The sequence below is a fragment of the Stegodyphus dumicola genome, chromosome 7 (genome assembly GCF_044657685.1).
Source record: "Stegodyphus dumicola isolate Sdum_Otavi_A_Nest chromosome 7, ASM4465768v1".
Taxonomy (NCBI): domain Eukaryota; kingdom Metazoa; phylum Arthropoda; class Arachnida; order Araneae; family Eresidae; genus Stegodyphus; species Stegodyphus dumicola.
In genome coordinates, this window is record NC_140774.1 from 10,979,653 (window position 1) to 11,000,149 (window position 20,497).

The 20,497-nt window shown below is 38.2% G+C and overlaps 1 protein-coding gene across 2 annotated transcripts in view; it reads right to left on the bottom strand.

The window, feature by feature from the left end:
* Window positions 1-10,618, bottom strand: part of LOC118186947 (ornithine decarboxylase-like) — an 87,623-nt gene extending 77,005 nt beyond the window's left edge. Inside the window, exon 1 of one of the 2 annotated variants that reach the window (XM_085819871.1) lies at window positions 10,470-10,618. In XM_085819871.1, coding sequence (XP_085675997.1) covers window positions 10,470-10,476 — 7 coding nt within the window. In that variant the 5' untranslated portion in view covers window positions 10,477-10,618. The remainder of the gene's footprint in view (window positions 1-10,469) is intronic. The other variant, XM_085819870.1, reaches the window with a different exon arrangement.
* Window positions 10,619-20,497: the final 9,879 nt, after the last annotated feature.

Below are 20,497 nucleotides of genomic sequence, written 5' to 3' on the forward strand. Positions count from 1 at the left end.
ACGGTACCTAGAACCATCAAAATTTGAATAACGTAATCTTCCATAGAATATCGGCGTGTGGAAGCCCTAATTTGAATTTAAAATTTGTTTTATTATCGAATTCATATTTTATAACACTTCAACGAATTTTTGATTAACAAACTCAGCGATTTCAAAGCAAGCAATGGCAACACTGTAAGAAGAAGGAAAAAAAAAAAAAAAAAACCATTTTTATCTCCAGCAAGCGATATATATTCCTGATATACTGATACTGAATGAGACCTAAAAACACTTTTCTTTTAAAATATATCTTCTATGATCCCTCACACAGCCGTTTACTTTCCCCTTCCGTAATTAACGTCAGTGTCCTGCTCTTGACCGCATTTGCAAAGCCACCCTCTAGATATGTGGCGAACTTAATGTGCTCTCAAGAGGTTGGTGGCGTGGCAAATGCGGTCAAGAGCAGGAGACTGACGTTAATTACGGAAGGGGAAAGTAAACGGCTGTGTCAGGGATCATAAGGGGAGATATATTTTTTTTTTAAAAGTGTTTTTTGGCTAGTTTATACATTCAAAGGAAAATACAAGTTACTCACTGAACTTCGCACATTAGTCTGAATAACCTTTAAACCCGATGAACAGTACATTTGTGTGACAAGGCGAGCTTTCTGATTGTACAATCTGTTTTACATTTAGTGAGCTTGTGCCGAATAAGTTTATTCGCTATTTTATGTAATTTCTGCAATATTTTGTAATTCTTTTATTTTTTTCATTTAAATTTTATTTTTTTAAAGATAATTTCTTTTTATTCACAAATATTTATATTTTCTATTTTTCTAATAAGTGAAACATTTAATTAGATTCTGATATTTTGTTTTCATAAGATAAAGTACGAAACCTTTGTTAAAATTTTCATAGCTCACTGTAGTTCAGTGACCGTATTTTAATGTGCCATTTTATTCGCGAGTCCATTCATCCGATTTGAAACTTGGAAATGAATTAAGAAATCGATCTTTCCATTCAATTGGTCCTATCGACTTGAATACAGTGAGCCTGAGTAAACGGGAAGTATCTTTCGTAAATATAAAAACCATTATAAGCGCATTTCTAAATAACAATTTTAAAATATAATTTTGACAGCTGTTTGACGCTGCTTTCAAAAGATTTCTTAATTATAAATATAAATATATGTACTGAAAATTACGAAGAGAATAACACATACGTATCTGTTATTACGAGAATAAGTATTGCTAATGTATGCAAAAGGCCTTGAAAACTCATTTTGATTCACCTTTCTTTTCTTTATGAATGACGAATATCTGTTTGCCATACACGTGATCAAATAGGGAATAAGTGTTTAATCCGTAAAATTATAAGTATTGATTAACATTTCATATAACTACTTCTAATTGAGGCTTTCTAAGAGCAACCCCCTTAATTTTGACTCGCATCTTTTAATTTTAGACTAAAATATGAGCATAGAATCTACCTTTAAACAATGGGATTTTTTTTTAAACACTGTGGCATGAGAGTGCCTAGTAATAATAGTTTTAGCGTCACTAAGAATCATTTTCTGGATTCTCATATTGATTTTTTTCCAAAAGATATTAAAAGCTGCAATTGACGAGTATGAGCAATGCATAATACATACATATATAACGTAAGCATACCATAAAGAAAAATGAATCCCAACAAAAGCTGATCGATGCTATTAAACTCTGAAGAGGGGTTTATCAGAGGGAAAATGGCAATTAAAATTCCATTTAATTGATTTTAATTATTTATTTACTGTATCGATTTATTATTAATTCTAATGGATTGGAATATTTGAATATGAATTAGCTGAATATTTAAGAATAATATTATGACTGCGAGAATAGGAAAATAAAACATTTTTTGAATATTTACTTTCTTATAGAATGCAGATGAATTCATTTTTACTCAACGAAAATCAAAATTTAGTAGCTAATTAATCTGTCCTGTATCGAGCACTTTAGTTCAGTGATCCGTATTAATGTGCGCTTTTTTTTTTTAAAATTTAAATGCTTCAAGAATAATTAGAAAAGGACATAATTCTCTTCTTACCCTTAAATTCTTCAATAAAAAAACTGCATTTTCAGCTATAACCAAGTGAAATAATTTTCTAAATATAATTCAAAGCATGAAAAATAAGGTACATAAACAGCTTGGAAATGGAACTAGCATTGAGATTCTCTTTAAGAAATATGGTGAAGCTTAAAAAAACGTCTACGAAGTGAAGTAATTCCGTAGAATATTTTCTAACTCTTTATGATTAAATTGCACTCAATTATACTTTATAAACGACATGTAAATACTATTTAATGTATATGTGTGGATGTGTGTGGGGGGGGGGCTCACTAGCGGCTGAGCTTAAAGTCGTTGAACTCTGGCAGGTCGATACGGGGTTCGAATCCGGATCAGCTGTATTGGCGTTTTCGAGTCTTTCCCCACGTGTAACGTGCATAAGAGTCAGTTTTGCTTAGAAAGTTCTCTACGAAGCACCCTTACCCTTAGGCAAATAACCGTCGAATGCTTTGCTATAATCAAACAAACCAGACCAAACAATTGATATATAAATAAGTAGCTTAAAAAACTGCTATATTTTATGTATACTTATCAAGTAGTATTTCAATATATATAATGATTAAAAGAAAGGAAAAGTCGGATCCTAACTGATTGTATATAATGTAATCCCTATGAAGACCCTAACAATTCTTTCTTACTTAAAGTCGTAACCCAAAAAGAGAACAAATTAAACGTCAGATACGTATACAATACTGAATCTAATACAAAAAATACAAATATAAAAATAAATTATATATGTACGAAACCTAACTAACTATTTATATTGATATTACGTAAATATACGTATGGTAATAAACATTGTATAATAAAAATATTTTATACCTTGTTCTATATTTGATTCCATTTATATATACCTATACATAGATATATATAATTTAAGGATTCCATTTAAGGATTATAGTAGTAGTTAATACTACTACATATAAAACACAAAATTTTTCAGTATTATTTAACTTCAATCTTAAGAATTTTCTGCAGTCTAGTTTGCGTTATTTTATTCATAAGTCTCAAATAAAAACAACTATTGTTTATATGCCATTAGAAAATTAACCAAAAAGCAGCGACCACAATGTAATTGAGAAACAGTCCTTAGCCGTGAAAAGGTTGAAAGCCATTCGGTTATGACTATTATCTCACATACTCAGCTACTTCGCATACATGGAACATAGCATTCGAAATGAAAAACTCAATATTTACTACAAATTCATTCGTGTAACAAATATCTGTCTTTCTACACCTATGGCTTTAAAAAAAAATGTTATTTATCTTACAGTTTATCATTAAGTAATACATTTTCATTGTACAAAATTGCATTCATTCGAAGAATTCAATTTGTATTTTCCTCTGTATAAAACTGAATGTAGATAAGTTAGATGTTTAAACGACCCCCACATTTTGTCAAGAGCAGGAGCAAGATTATCCCCTACTTTTCAGCCCCCCCAGGAAAAAAGGGGTTCTAAATTTACGACCTGACCGCATATGGGTGTATTTCATTTCAAGAGGTTGACTGTAGGAAAAGAGTGACCCCCCACTCTTTCCCTTCGGACCCATCTCCCCCAATGGTGCTCTTCTGGAAACTGGGGCCGGAACTAACCTAAAGTCAGGCTGTCACCTATATGGTGCTCAAGGTTCTTGCCAACGGCAGGCGCATTTGACTCCTGGCCATGATGAATATTGTGGGTTTGTGCTGACCTTTTTCAAACAAGTGAGATTGATAACAACAATAACGAGACAGATCACCATGGACCTTCCCGTTTTTGACCGTAACGTAATAACACGTACGGGAAGGTGATACTTATTTATAAGTTAACGTACGTTTTTCTAAGCTTACAGCAACATATAATATAATACATACTGTTACTAATTTGGTATTTAAAAAGCTAATGTTAGTTCAATTATAAATTAAATGGTTTTATTTCTCGCGCAGTGCAGCGCGTGACGAATATTAAAAGAAAGCTAAGCCGGAAAATTGAAAATACAAGAGCGCGTGCATTAAATAAATAAATATCTCTTTTTGATTTCGAGAAAGTACTGGAAAATTCTAGCGCGTGATTTTAAAATCTTATAAAAGGAGGAAAACATCTCAGTTTGTAGTAGTTGCTTAGTTTGTTGTTGTTTAGAAAACTGCTCTTGTTGATTGTAGCGAATTCGCGGATTAGCGTTCTTTAGCTGTTTTGAATTACGTTCTATTGGACATTTGAGTAGTTAAAAAATAACTACTGTGAGATATTGTAATACTGCATGATAATTTGAGAAAATTTAAGCATTTTTGTTGTGATAATAATAAATTTTTGTTCATTTTTCATCGGACTTGTGCATTCATTTCATAACGAACCCGTACGCACGCAACAATTTTTCGTGTCAGGAGTGGGGTTTGAATGCCAATAACAAGAGGGATGGAAGAACAATTGAGACAGCTCATTACTGCTTTTGCTGCGTTCCAAGAAAAGATGGAAGCTGGCCAATCATCTTTTAAAGAAGAAATTAAGGAGAAAATGGATGCTGGTCAAAAATCCGTACAGGAAAAGATTGAAGCGGGACAGGAAGAAATGAAATTGGGCCAGGAATCCCTTAAGGAAGAAATGAAAACGGCACAGGAACAAATGAAATTGAGCCAAGAATCCGTTAAGGAAGAAATGAAGGCCATTCAAACTGGTCAATTAACTTTTAAAGACGAAATAAAAGATGTTAAGGAATCTGTTAAAGAAGAAATAAGAGCTGTTCAAGTCAAGATTGTAGAAAGTCAATGCGAAATGAAAAGAGAAATTGCCTGCATAATAGGAACCAAATTCGATGCTATGGAAGGCAGAATAGATGTGGTTGAGAATAAAGTGGGACAAATTGAGGAAAATGTTTCTTCTGTTAAAGAAGAAATAGAAGAAAGAGTTTGTTCCGTTCAGAAACAAATCGAACAACAAATTGATGACCGGGTTTCTGCGGTTGCCAAAGAACTGGAAACTTTAAAGAAATTCGTAGCGACGGCTGGGAGTAAGAGTGATGATTTTAAATTCTTACCGATGCCTGCTCGTCCATCTCTGAAGCTATCCACATATGATGGGAAGACATCCTGGCAAGTGTATAAGACCCAGTTTTTTATCGTGGCGGATGCGAATGGATGGGATTCCCAAGCTAAGGCCTGTCATCTCGCCGCTTCTCTGAGAGCAGACGCAGCGGATATCCTGCAGACGTTTCCCGAAAACAAAAGGTTAGATTTCGAAGCTCTGTCCGGCGCCTTGGAGTTGCGCTTTGGGGAGAAGTGTTTAAAAGACTACAGCAGGCTCCAATTAAAATCTCGTCAACAGAAGCCTACCGAAACACTTCAGGAGCTCGCCGCGGATGTTGAAAGGCTGTCCGATCTCGCCTTTTCGGAATGCCCGACAGAAACAAGGGAAATCCTGTCCTTGCAATACTTTATCGACGGCATCCGAGATACTGAAATACAGAAAGCTCTACGAATGGCGGATGTAAAAGATTTAAAAAGTGCTCTAGTGTACGCCATGAAATTTGAGGCAGCCCAGCAAGCCACTCGTCGAGACCGCCACCCAGTCAGAGCTGCTCAAGTCCAGGAGCCAGGGGATCAAGTCACCGCTCGACTTGACGATTTAACTAGACAACTGAACGCCTTGAGACGGAATATTGGTGAGAAGAAACCGACCGTTAAGTGCTGGAACTGCGGTGCTGAAGGACACATACCACGAAACTGCAAAACACCCCAGGGTACTGATGTTAAGACCGCTTCTAACAAGCAGGGAAACTAATTAGTGGCCATCTCGCGGGGCGGAGGTTGCCAGATAATGAAAAGCCCCCGTTTAAAGCGTTTCAGATTTCTGCAGTGAGAGGCGGCAGTAATGGACTTTTCATAATAGGACATATTAATGGAGTTCCGTGCAATATGACTATAGATACAGGAGCCAACGTCACCATCATCCGAAAAGATTTGGCTCAACAACTAGGAAACAAACTTATCTGGATGCCGCCCTGCGTTACCCTCCAGACTGTGTCCGGTGAGAAGATCGACATCGACGGAAAAGTAAATGTTAACATCACGTTTGGAAGTGCCGCTTACCATCACACGGCATATGTAGCAGAGATCACTGATTCTTGCATACTCGGATTGGACTTTCTAAGGAAATACAATTTTTCCTTGGATTTTAAAAATAACGAATTGCATTCTACATCTGAGGACATAGCGTTATTTCTCGTTAATGATGAAGAAGTTAAATCTGTCCATAAAATCGTAGCACAAGACTATATTACAATACCGGCAAGAACAGAAATTTTACTTCCTGGATCCATAGCCGAAAATAGAAATTTCCGGTACGGCATCATAGAATATCCCAATAACTGTAATATCCCAAAAAGAGTATTAGTAGCCTCAACACTCGTCGACCTATCCAGAACGGTTATCCCGGTGAGAGTCGCCAATGTAACTGAAAAGTCGAGAGTTATTAAGAAAGGTGAAGTGGTTGCAACATGTACTCCAGTAACCAGCGTTGAAAAAAAGAGTAACATCCCAGAATCCGTGTCCTCAGAGAGCATTAAATCGGAGTTATTGCAGAATGCACAATTAAACGATAAGGAGAAAAATGCTGCCGATCGCGTCATTAAAGATCTTCAAGTTGTTTTCTCCCGCTCGTCTTCTGACGTGGGTCGAACTAGTTTGACACAACATAGAATAGATACTGGCGATCATCCCCCGATCAGGCAACATCCAAGACGTCTACCGTTTCTAAACAGGAAGAGGTGCGAACACTGTTAAAAGATATGGAAGAAGGCGATGTCATCGAGCCTTCAGCGAGTCCATTGGCATCTCCCATCGTTCTCGTCAGAAAGAAAGGACGTCTCAACAAGATTTTGCGTTGACTATCGCCGGTTGAATGAGGTTACGAAGAAAGACAGTTACCCTCTTCCTAGGACTGATGACATTCTAGACACTCTTTCTGGAAGCAAGTGGTTCTCAACACTTGATTTAAAGAGTGGGTATTGGCAGGTAGAAATCCATCCTGATGACCGAGAAAAGACGGCATTTACTACGGGACAAGGACTTTGGCAGTTCAAAGTGATGCCGTTTGGACTGTGTAATGCGCCGGCAACATTCGAACGTCTTATGGAGACTGTTTTGAAAGGCCTTTCCTACGAAGCCTGTCTGATATACCTGGACGATATCATCATCGTCGGAAAGAGTTTTGAAGAGCATCTAGAAAATCTTAGAAAGGTGCTTCAGAAACTGAAAGAGGCCAATCTGAAGCTGACTCCCGCTAAATGCAAATTGTTTCGAAAGGAAGTGACTTACCTGGGACATGTCATCTCTGCAGAAGGTGTGCACACGGATCCTGAAAAGGTATCAGCGGTTAAATCCTTGACGCGTCCCGAAAATGTCCATCAGCTGAGAAGCTTCCTAGGGCTTTGCACCTACTATAGGAGATTCGTGAAGAACTTTTCTTCCATCGCAAGACCACTTCACAAGCTGACAGAGAGCAAGCAAAGATTCTTGTGGACAAAGGAATGCGAGGATGCATTTAACAACTTAAAGGAAGCTTTAACATCTGCTTCAATCCTGACGTATCCTCAGCTCGACAGACCATTTATTCTCGACACCGACGCGAGCAATGAAAGTGTCGGTGCTGTTTTGTCCCAAGAAATAGACGGCCAAGAACGTGTAGTAGCTTACTGGAGCAAGTGCCTGTCTAAACCGGAGAGGAATTACTGTGTCACAAGGAAAGAGTTGCTCGCCATAGTCAAAGCTGTAGAACATTTCCATCATTATCTATACGGGAGAAAATTCCTCCTCCGCACGGACCATGCCTCATTGGCCTGGCTTTTAAATTTCAAAAATCCTGAGGGTCAAATAGCCAGGTGGATACAGAGACTCCAAGAATATGACATCACTATCCGTCATCGTAAGGGATCATCACACGGAAACGCCGACGCCCTGTCTAGAAAACCTTGCCAAGAAAGATGCCGATATTGTTCCAGGGTGGAAGCGAAATACGAGCTGCTGACTCCGGTCGCAAGACAAATTACAACATCAACATCGGCTGATCGAGACCCGTGGAGTGATGATGAAGTCAGGAAAGACCAGCTGGAAGACCGCGACATTAAACCCATACTTGATTTAATACAGTCATCAAACAGAAAACCTACATGGCAGGACATTTCTATCTGTAGTCCTACAACAAAACAATACTGGGCACTCTGGGATTCACTTCACATTCGAAACGGCGTCTTATACCGGAAATTCGAGTCGGATGATGGGAAGACGTTCCGATGGCAACTGATACTTCCAAGATCCCGGATTCCTGATGTCCTCAAAGAACTACATAACAGCCCTACAGGAGGTCACTTTCGAATTATGAAGACCTTACAGAGAGTTCGTGAGCGCTTTTACTGGAATAATGCAAAGATTGACGTGCAAAAGTGGTGCCGATCTTGCGATGCCTGTGCAGGTCGAAAAGGACCGAGGAAACGCAGCCGAGGCAGACTGCAACGTTACAACGTAGGTGCGCCTTTTGAACGTATCGCCTTTGACATCCTGGGACCTCTGCCACGAACTGCTGATGGCAACAAATACATACTCGTTGTCATTGATTACTTCACCAAGTGGCCTGAAGCTTATCCTATTCCTGATCAAGAGGCAGTCACAGTAGCTGAGGTAATGATACAGCACTGGATTTCCAGGTTCGGAGTGCCTCTTCAGTTACATTCCGATCAGGGAAGGAATTTTGCATCGGCAGTAATCAAAGAACTATGCAAACTACTTGGCATTGACAAAACTCAAACGACGCCATTGCATCCCCAGTCGGACGGCATGGTAGAGAGGTTCAATCGAACCATCCTTAATGACCTCTCATTAGTGGTTTCCAGAAACCAACAGGACTGGGACAAGAAATTACCACTCTTTTTACTGGCTTACCGCAGTGCTGTCCACGAGACTACCGGCTATTCTCCATCACAGATGCTCTTCGGTCGTGACCTTCGTCTGCCTCGTGATCTATTGTTTGGCCGCCCTCCGGATGCTCCTTCATCGTCTGAGGAATATATTCAAGATCTCCAGGCCCGGTTTGAAGTGATGCACAATTTTGCACGAGAGCGAGTCAACTTGGCGACGGAGAAGATGAAGACCCGATACGACACAAGAGCTACTGAACATCAATTCCAAGAAGAAGACAAGGTGTGGTTGTGGAATCCGACTCGACGGAAAGGACTTTGTCCGAAATTACAGTCACCTTGGGATGGGCCGTACACAGTCTTAAACAGGCTGAATGACGTCGTGGTTCGGATTCGTAAGTCTTCGAACTCTAAACCTAAAGTCGTTCATTACGACAGGTTAGCTCATTACTATGGCCATAGTACGTAATGTAAATAATTGTAAATAGTATAAGACCATGGTCCATTTTGTTTTTAAATGTGTATTTGATTTGTATTTGATAGCATTTGATTTGTTTTTTTGTATTGCATTTATTGTTCATGTTGTTTATTATTGTAATGAAATGCTTATTAATGCATTTATGCCACAGTTGTAAGTTTAGCTTCCTGTCCAGGGATTGTACTGCCCGGGACGTGCAGTCCTTGGGAAGGGGGCAGTGTTACGAATTTGGTATTTAAAAAGCTAATGTTAGTTCAATTATAAATTAAATGGTTTTATTTCTCGCGCAGTGCAGCGCGTGACGAATATTAAAAGAAAGCTAAGCCGGAAAATTGAAAATACAAGAGCGCGTGCATTAAATAAATAAATATCTCTTTTTGATTTCGAGAAAGTACTGGAAAATTCTAGCGCGTGATTTTAAAATCTTATAAAAGGAGGAAAACATCTCAGTTTGTAGTAGTTGCTTAGTTTGTTGTTGTTTAGAAAACTGCTCTTGTTGATTGTAGCGAATTCGCGGATTAGCGTTCTTTAGCTGTTTTGAATTACGTTCTATTGGACATTTGAGTAGTTAAAAGATAACTACTGTGAGATATTGTAATACTGCATGATAATTTGAGAAAATTTAAGCATTTTTGTTGTGATAATAATAAATTTTTGTTCATTTTTCATCGGACTTGTGCATTCATTTCATAACGAACCCGTACGCACGCAACAATACCATAACATGCAAAATATCGGTTAATCTACCATTTACGTTAGTAAACATGATCATGTTTTTAAAAATACTTAATTAAAATTAAGTTTTTGGAAAGGCATAAATTATATGGCAAAAATTATACGATGTTTGACATCTTATTTCAAGGATAGATTGTTACATTACAAATCAACGGAAATATTAAATTTTAATTTCTAAATAAAGTCGCATCAATATTATCATTTAAATTTTCAAATAAAATGAAGTGATATTAAAAACATATGAGAAAATCGATATACAGTTCAATAAAGCATGCAAAACTTACCGTTCATTACTGAGACTATCTGTCAATCACCTTTTGGAGAAAACAACTTCTGAGTAGTTCTGATCAATAGATCAGCAGGAGGCAATATTCTACGTTAATATACGATAACATGAGTTTACTGGTTCTTTCGAAACACTTATCATAAACTATTTGCTATCTTAACATCTTTTACACTTTGGAACGCGTGCTAATAAAGCGAAAATTTCTTATCTTAGAATGAGGGAATAGAAAGTAGTTCATTGATATGAAGATAAGATGGTATTATTCAGTTCGAAGTGTATACAGAATCATGTATAACATATCTGTGGTAATGCATTCTGTTTGTCAAAAAAACCATTGTGAAATGACCTGCATAAAAAAAGAAAGAGGGAGAGACAGAGAGAAAGAAAGAAAGAAATACAGACATAGCAAAAATGACTAAGGAATATTTTTCAGTAGTTAGTGATTTGCCATGGTATACATTGCCCTGAAAACATTTCCTTTTATTCAATGGAGTTAAAAATTAGAGTAAATAACTATCCCAATATCCCACACAGATGTGCGAATCAGAGCTGTGCTTATATAGTTTTTCACCTGAGTAAAGAGGTAAATGAGCGCCACTATATATATATGCGTCAAGCCATTAAAAAAAGGTGTGCAGAAAAAATGTCACCCGGAAAAAAGGGAAACGGAAAGAATGTCTCCGGAAAATAAGGAACGGAAAAAATGTCACTCGGAAAATAAGGAACGGAAAAAAAGGAACTCTAAAATATCGCCAAATAATGTCGCCGATTGGAGTTGGGGAAACCTGCCAAATTCTAATTTAACGGGCAGGGTTATAGGGGGATCTCTTGAGGGAGGTTTTTAAGGGTAAGACGTTGAGCTAGCTACAGCTGAGCAAGGTCATTTCGATAGCAGGTTTTTCCAACTTGCCTGCGGGAAAATCGTATGTTCTTCCCCGCGTTTGCTTCACCCGTTTCCTTTAGGAAACCGACCCACGTCACCCGAAAGGCAAGAATTCACGGGGAGCAAATGTTTCTCTTCTGTTAAATACCAATGATTGCCGGCCTTGAAACTAAATTTCATCCATCCCTAACTGGAAGCTAACAGTTTGTTCACATTAAAGTGTTGATAAATGAAGAATTGTCAGTAAAGACGGCACGCGAAAGCTGCTTGTTTGCAGTACTAAATAGCTCAATAATTTGACAAGCTGTAAAAATTTAAACAGAACTATTGGCGTAGTTATAGTCTGTTATTTTTTATTACGGTTTAACTCTTTGGCATCGAAATCGCCCGTAGCGCCCGTTCATTCAGGCAACGGCAAACCGCCCCAACGCCTCCTTTATTTTCTACCTAGTTCTTTCCCCTCCACGTTAGTGTATGGCTCATTGGTTTCGCGAGTTGTTAAAAGACATGTCAATCATTCTTTTGAAGCAAATAAAGGAGAAATACGGAAAGCTATTGACGTTCACAGGTGCAATCCGGCCCTAAGGTGAAACTGCGCACAATGGATGAATGGATGAAACCACAAAAGGGGGAAGGGAAAACTATTCCAAGACAAATTCGTAAACACGGGCGTTTTCGATGTTTGTTGAAAACAGATTTGGTCGTCTCTCGATGCGAAAGAGTTAACGAATCTAGCAATAATATTATATTATGCATTCCTTTATTATTAATCTATGCGTTATATGAAATATAATTTTCTAAATACTAACGATTTATCATCACTTAATTTATAAAACGACAGATATTTTATAGTATCAGCTTTCTCTCTCTCTCTCTCTCTCTCTTTTTTTTTTTTTTTCAAGGACTATTCTTTTCGTTTTGCGATTTTGCGTTGAATCACTATAAACGGCGAATCACTTTTCAAACTGTTGCCACCAAATGTTAGAGTCTTTCATTATATTTGAAGAAATTAAATAATGAAAAATCTGCGTAAATGTATGTATATTTCTCGCATTGTGATAAAACAACGGTACATAGAGCCATCGAATTTTGAATGACGTAATCCTCCTGCGAATATGGGCATCTGCAAACCCAAATTTGAAATTTGTTTTATTAACTACTATTTCATATTGTGTAAAACTTTAACGAATTTTTGATTAACAAACTCAACGATTTAAAAGCGAGGAATGGCAACACTATATGGAAAAAAATTATCTCCAGCACGCGGAACTGTGTATCGGAATTTCTAAAGATATGCTCATTTTAAAATTATTTTGCGACATTGCTATTGAACTGAATTTTATGGTTTAATTGCAAAGAACATAATATTTAATAAATAAAGGTAACACACAAAACGCTAAAAAAATGTCCCTTTGGACGTAATTTAAAACCTGAAACCTTTCAGATTTTTTTGTTGTTAAGTTTTTTTTTTTTTTTTTTTTTTTTTTTTTTTTAATATGAATGTTGGGCCCTCAGCCGACTTCAACTTGGCCACTACTAAGGCCAGAACTAGTTGTCAGTTTATTATGCAGGCAGCTAATATGTGGGCCACCTTTGCCTCCTATGAAGGGACGGACAATTAGAACTATGTATTTCGCTGGATTCGAACCCAAGCCGGGGCCCATCAGCGGCCGAGCGGTAAAATCGCTGAACACTGGTAGTTCGGTCCGAGGTTCGAATCCCGCGAACGGGCTGGCTGCAAGGGCGTTTTCGTGGTTTTCCCCATGTGTAACGCGTCTACGAGCCAGTTTTCCTAGAACGTTCTCCACGTAGGCATCCCTCCCCTTAGGCAGATAGCCCTATGTGCTTTGCCGTATTCTCAATACACCACCACCATCGAACCCAGGCCGTTAGGTATCACAGTTAGCGCCCCTAACCACTACACTGTCTGGGCGGCATTAATCATTAGTTAGTTTATAGAATATTGTTGCGTGCGTACGAGTTCTTTATGAAATGAATGCACAAGTCCGATGAAAAATGAACAAAAATTTATTATTATCACAACAAAAATGCTTAAATTTTCTCAAATTATCATGCAGTATTACAATATCTCACAGTAGTTATCTTTTAACTACTCAAATGTCCAATAGAACGTAATTCAAAACAGCTAAAGAAAGTTAATCCGCGAATTCTCTACAATCAACAAGAGCAGTTTTCTAAACAACAACAAACTAAGCAACTACCACGAACTGAGAGGTTTTCCTCCTTTTATAAGATTTTTAAATCGCGTGCGAGAATTTTCTGGTACTTTCTCGAAATCAAAAAGACATATTTATTTATTTAATGTTAAATGCTCGTGCTCTTGTATTTTTAATTTTCTGACTTAGCTTTCTTCTTTTAATATTCGTCACGCGCTGCACTGCGCGGGAAATGAAACCATTTAATTTATAATTGAACGAATTAGCTTTTTAAATACCAAATTCGTAACACTGCCCCCTTCCCAAGGACTGCACGTCCCGGGCAGTACAATCCCTGGACAGGAAGCCAAACTTAGAACTGTGGCATAAATGCATTAATAATAATTACATTACAATAATAAACAACATGAACAATAAATGCAATAAATAAAGCAAATCAAATGCTATCAAATACAAATCAAATACTAAATGGAAATCAAATACTAAATACAAATCAAATCAAATACACATTTAAAGACAAAAAGGACCATGGTCTTATACTATTTACAATTATTTACATTACGTACTACGGCCATAGTAATGAGCTAACCTGTCGTAAGAGTTCGAAGACTCACGGATCCGAACCACGACGTCATTTAGCCTGTTTAGGACTGTGTGCGGAAAATCCCAAGGTGATTGTAAATCAGGCCTGACTCCTTTTCGTCGAATCGGGTTCCACAACCACACCTTGTCTCCTTTGTTGGATCTATGTCCAGTAGCTCTCGTATTGTACCTGGACTTCATTTTCTTCGTCGCCAAGTTCACTCGTTTTCGTGCGGAACGGTGCATCACTTCAAAACGGGCCTTGACACCTTGGATGTGTTCCTCAGGCGATCAAGGCGCATCCGTATGGCGATCAAACAGGCGGTCACAAGGCAGACGAAGGTCTTGACCGAAGAGCATCTGTGATGGAGAATAGCTGGTAGTCTTGTGTTTCTTTTCGATACTAGCATGATTTCGGCTGTTTCTCGAGCTGGTTCTTTCGGACAAAGCGTCGGCATTTCCAGGTGAGGATCCCTTCTTAGGATGGATAGTCATGTCTTCAGATCCTGAAAGCAGTTTGTTGTTTTTCAAGTCTAAGGAAAAATTGTATTTCCTTAAAAAGTCCAATACGAGTATGCATGGATCTGTAATATCCACCACATATGCCGTGTGATGGTAGGCGGCACTTCCAAATGTGATTTTCACGTTTAACTTCCCATCTATGTTGATCTTGTCACCAGACGCAGTCTGAAGGGTAACACGGGATGGCGTCCAAATAAGTTTATCGTTAAACTGTTCAGCTACATCTTTCTTAATGATGTTAACATTAGCTCTTGTGTCAATGATCATATTGCAAGGAACTCCATCGATATTTCCATTGATGGACAGTCCGTTACTGTTGCCACTCACTCTAGAAATCTTGAGTGCTTTAAAACAAGGTTTTTCATTATCTGGCAACCTCCGTTCCTTGATATGGTCATTAATTTGATTCCTGCGTCGTTGCTGAGAAATGGTCTCAATTTCCGTACCCTGGGGCGTTCTGCAATTCTTTCGTACGTGACCTTCAGTTCCACAGTTGCAGCACTTTGGTTTCTTGTCAATCCTTTTCTGTCCCATGGCATTTAATTCTCTATTTAACCGGCCTGCCTCTCTTATTTTCCGTGTTCTAGGGTGTTCTGCAGTTCCTTCGTATGTGGCCTTCAACACCGCAGTTCCAGCACTTTAGGGTTGGTTTCTTCTCACCAATATTCCGTCTCAAGGCATTCACTGGTCTTGTCAAATCATCCGTTTTATTATCCGTGCCCTGGGGTGTTCTGCATTGCCGTCGTATATGCCCTTCAATACCACATTTCTAACACCTTAGAGCCACTTTGTTCTCACTCCTATTTCGTATCAAAGCATTGACTTCTCTAGCTAAATCATCTAAACGAGCCATCAGTTGATCCACTGGGTCATGGACTCGCATAGCTCTGACTAGGTAGCGATCTATACTAGTTGCTTGCTGGGCTGCCTCGAACTTCATGGCGTACAACGTAGCGCTTTTTATGTCCCTCACATCTGCCATTCGCAGTGCTTTCTGTATTTCAGGGTCCCGGATGCCATCGATGAAATATTGCAGCGACAGGATTTCCCTCGCTTCTCTCGGGCACTCCGTAAAGGCGAGGTGGGACAGCCTTTCAACATCCGTGGCGAGTTCCTGGAGTGATTCGGTGGGCTTCTGCTGACGAGATTTTAATTGGAGCCTGCTGTAGTCTTTTAAACATTTCTCGCCGAAGCGCAGCTCCAAAGCGCCGGATAGAGCTTCGAAATCTAGCCTTTGATTTTCGGGAAGCGTCTGCAGGATATCCGCTGCGTCTGCTCTCAGAGAAGCGACGAGATGACAAGCCTTAGCTTGGGAATCCCATCCATTCGCATCCGCAACAATAGAAAACTGGGTCTTATACACTTGCCAGGATGTCTTCCCATCATATGTGGATAGCTTCAGAGATGGACGAGCAGGCATCGGTAAGAATTTAAAATCATCACTCTTGCTCCCTGCCGTCGCTACGAATTTCTTTAAAGTTTCCATTTCTTTGGCAACTGCAGAAACTCTCTCTTCAATGTGTTGTTTGACGGCCAAAACTCTTCCTTCGACTCGTTGCTTTACAGCCGACACTCTATCTTCTATTTCATCTTCGACAGAAGAAACCTTTTCTTTAATTTGCCCGACTTTATTTTCGACAGCTCCTATTCTGTCTTCCATAGCCTCAAATTTACTTTCTATTACGCAGGTTATTTTTCTTTTCATTTCGTCTTGACCTGCTTCAATCTTTTCTTGTACAGCTTTTATATCTTCCTTAACGGATTCCTGTCCCAATTTAATTTCTTCCTTAAAGGATTCCAGGCCCAATTTCATTTATTCCTTAACGGAGTTAACGGCTCCTTCCATCTTTTCTTGGAAAACAGCAAATGCAGTCATCATTTGCCTGAATTGTTCTTCCATCGCTCTTGTTATTGGCATTCAAATCCCACCGTTGCCACCAAAAATTGTTGCGTGTGTACGGGTTCGTTATGAAATGAATGCACAAATCCGATGAAAAATGAACAAAAATTTATTATTATCACAACAAAAATGCTTAAATTTTCTCAAATTATCATGCAGTATTACAATATCTCACAGTAGTTATCTTTTAAATACTCAAAAAGACAACGCACTTGAAAAGCACGTAAACTCTATGCAGTTATATCTATAACTTCGGATTACAGTGTCTAATCAACACATTGAAAGAACAGTAGTGGTACTTACTGGATAAAATTGTATCTCCCATTATGGCTTTTATTTATGGAATCAATCGACATTCCACATCAATACTGCATATGATCGACAAGACATAACGTCGACACACGTAAAGTCAACACTGACATACGAACGATAGTTATTAGCACAAACGACATGGTAAAAAAGGGTGAGGGTGAGTGAGAGATTATGGAGCAAAACCAAAGATGATTATAGTCCGCCAAACACGAGATGGGATGATAACAAATGATGAAATTAAAGTACAATTAAAAACAAGTATACAAATGTATCAAAAGTTATATAAAAACAAGTTAAAAGCACACATTAAAATTCAAGACACAGTCTCCAAAACAAATTACATTAGCTAATAAAAGCCAGTCTCTTTTAAATAATAATATTAATTAATATTGACCTCTCTTCCGATTAAACGGTCGAGAGGTAAGTCAGAGCTATTAAAATATTTCTGGCGAAGCCTATTAAAACATGGACACTCAATTAAAATATGACGAACAGATAAACAAACATCACAGTTAAAACAAACAGGCTCATTTTCAGCTTTTAAAAGGTAGCTATGTGTCACTCTAGTGTGACCAATTCTGAGGCGAGTCAAAAGAACTTCCTCCTTACGATTTTTGGTTAATTCCCAATGCTCAATTCTAAGCTTTACATGTCTTAATTTATTATGAATCTAAACATCCCAAAGTTGCTGCCATTTTTTTCGGATCTTCTGTTTCACAACACAACAGATGTTTGCAAAAGGGATAAGACGACTGGACAATTCAACAGCATATTTCCCTGTGATATCTGCCAGCTCACTCCCTTTTATTCCCACATGCCCGGGAACCCAGCAGTACAAGATTTCATATCCACGACCTGTTAAGTTTATATGTAACTTAAGAATATCCACTATTACTGGATTTTGAGTGTTAGAAAAAGCTTCTAATGATTTAAGCGCACTATACGAGTCTGTATAAATTATAAACTTTTTGTGGCAGAGCCTTGAGATGTTCAAGAGACTATAATATATCGCAGCTAGTTCGGATGTTAATACAGAGAAATCACGGTGCAAGCGTCTGCCCTCCATGTGATCTTCAATTACAAATGCCATTCCAACATGATCTTTTGACTTGGATCCATCTGTATAGAATGAAAGATAACTGCTATATTTGTGCCTGTGCTCAGTGAAGAGTCGTCTGCATACGATCTCGTTAGTGCTTGCCTTCACGTGATGTTTGAAAACATCAAGAAGCTGAATCCGTGAATTTTCCCAAGGTGGGATTTCAAAGTTCTATACTGCTTGGGGGCGCATATCAGAGAGGGAATGTTCCTCAATGATAGGGCGAACTCTTAAAGGAAAGGTAGGAATACAGGATGGACGTATTTCAAATAATGTATTACACTCATTATCAAGTAACCACAGCTTATTAGGATGTTCAGGTTGAGATAGAATAGTAAAATATTGCAAAAGGGACAATTGCTCACGCCTCAGATAAAGTGATGGTTCGTTAGAGTCAACATATAGGCTCTGGACAGGAGAAGTCCTGAAAGCTCCTGAACAAATCCGCAGAGCTTGATGGTGAACAGGATCCAGTTTTAACAAAACAGATGAGCGAGCGGATCCATAAACAACAGAGCCATAGTCCACTCTAGAGCGGATAAGCGCTCTATAAATGCGAAGCATGGAGCAACGCTCTGCACCCCAGGAGGTGTTCGCCAACAGTTTTAAAATATTTAGTGTTTTTAGACACTTTTTTCTCAGGTTCAAAACATGAGAAAGGAAAGGCAATTTTCGGTCGAACGTTACTCCTAAAAATTTTACTTTCGGCGCAACTGGAATAATTGTACCATTCAGATATAACTCAGGTTCAGGATGGAGACCACGCTTCCTACAAAAGTGCACGCACACAGTTTTCTGTTTTCAAAAAGTAAATCCCTGTTTGTTTGACCATTCCTGGATCTTATTCAGAGCCATCTGCAATTGCCTCTCTATGTATCTCATGTCTGCCACTCGACAGCTAATCTGTAAATCATATACATATAGAGATTCCAAGATGGTGGGAGGAAGTTCTTTTAATACGGAGTTTATTTTTAGGCTGAACAGCGTTACACTACCCTACTAAAAATGCCCCATAGAAACCAGTAAAACTTTTTATGGGTACCCATAAGATTTTATGGGTTTTTATTGACTTTTACTGGTTTCTGTTGGTCTCTGTGGGTTTTTTTTTACTGGTTTCAAAATGACCCATAGAAACCAGTAAAACTTTCTACTGGTACCTATAGAATTTTTGATGGTCTCTATTGGCTTTTACTGGTTTCTATTGATCTCTGTGGGTTTTTCTTACTGGTATCAATTGACACCCATACAACCAACATTCAATAGCAGAACTTTGTACTGGTTTGTATAGGTTTATATTGGCTTTTGCTGGTTTTCTTACTGGTATCAATATAATAATAAATCTTCTGTTGGTTTATATGGGTTTGTGCTATTTTTTTATCTGACGTTAATATACTTCTTGTAAAAAATAAAATTAACAGAATGAAAATATGATCTCTTTAGGACCACCAGAGTAACCTGTAAACGCAAGTGGTCGTTTTAGAGAGGGTTTTTACTAAATATGCTATTTTTTTATTAAATTTTTTTTTCGGAAACAATAACAGTAATCATATTATAACACCACACACAACGAGGTCTCTCCAAGGCGACCAGCCGCAAATAAAAATTCACCTTTGCAAGTGGTCGCCTTAGAGAGGTGATGCTCACTACCAATAGATACTCACGTTCTCAGAGATACGTTTATCTTTTAGAGGTGGTCGTCTTAGGGAGATTGCATCTACGGAATCGCTCTAAGGCGACCAGACACACTTGCAGAATTTTCTTTGTGAATGGTCGCCTTACAGAGGCAATATTCAATACCAAAGTATACTTATGTTTTCAGAAATACTGGTTTCTTTCAGAGGCGATCGTCTTAGGGAGGTGGTTTTTGCTACGAGTTGGTTCTCTGAATACACACACAAAAGCACTTACATTTCTGATATTACAAATAAACACCGGTATCAACCAACATCTCAACGCAAACAAGTTCATTCACAATCGCAAAACTTTTCTCCCTGTTAACGCTGACGTGAAGAAAAAAATTCGGGAGCGACTAAATTTCAACGCGGCAGGAAAATTTTATTGGTCAACGGTACACGTCACATGTGACGTCAAAAGCGGGGTGTTTTAGATTTACTCCACATGATTACCTGCCATTTTCGGTTGCTTGTTTTCTGAACTCTGCAGTGATATTTTTTGGCGAGCTAAAAGTGTTTTTTGATAAAATATTTTAATTGGTAATTTAGGTATTGTTTGCTTGTAATTAAACACGTGATTACAAATTATTGTAAAGTATTGGGTTTTCATCCGCAGAGAACCCGTTGGCGCTTCGGGAAAGAACCAATTGGCGCCGTTGCATTTTTACTCGCCAATCTCTCGTTTCATCGGCGATGAACCGAGCCGCAAACGTGATATTTTGTAAACGTGATTTTTAGTGCATGTAAATTCAAGTTAGCAGACAAAACAATATATTAAGCATATGGTAGTAAAAATTCACAGATAATACGCGTGTAGTTGTAAAACTAACTGGTTAAACGTGATATACTAAATAAATTTGTATTAAATTCAAGTTAGC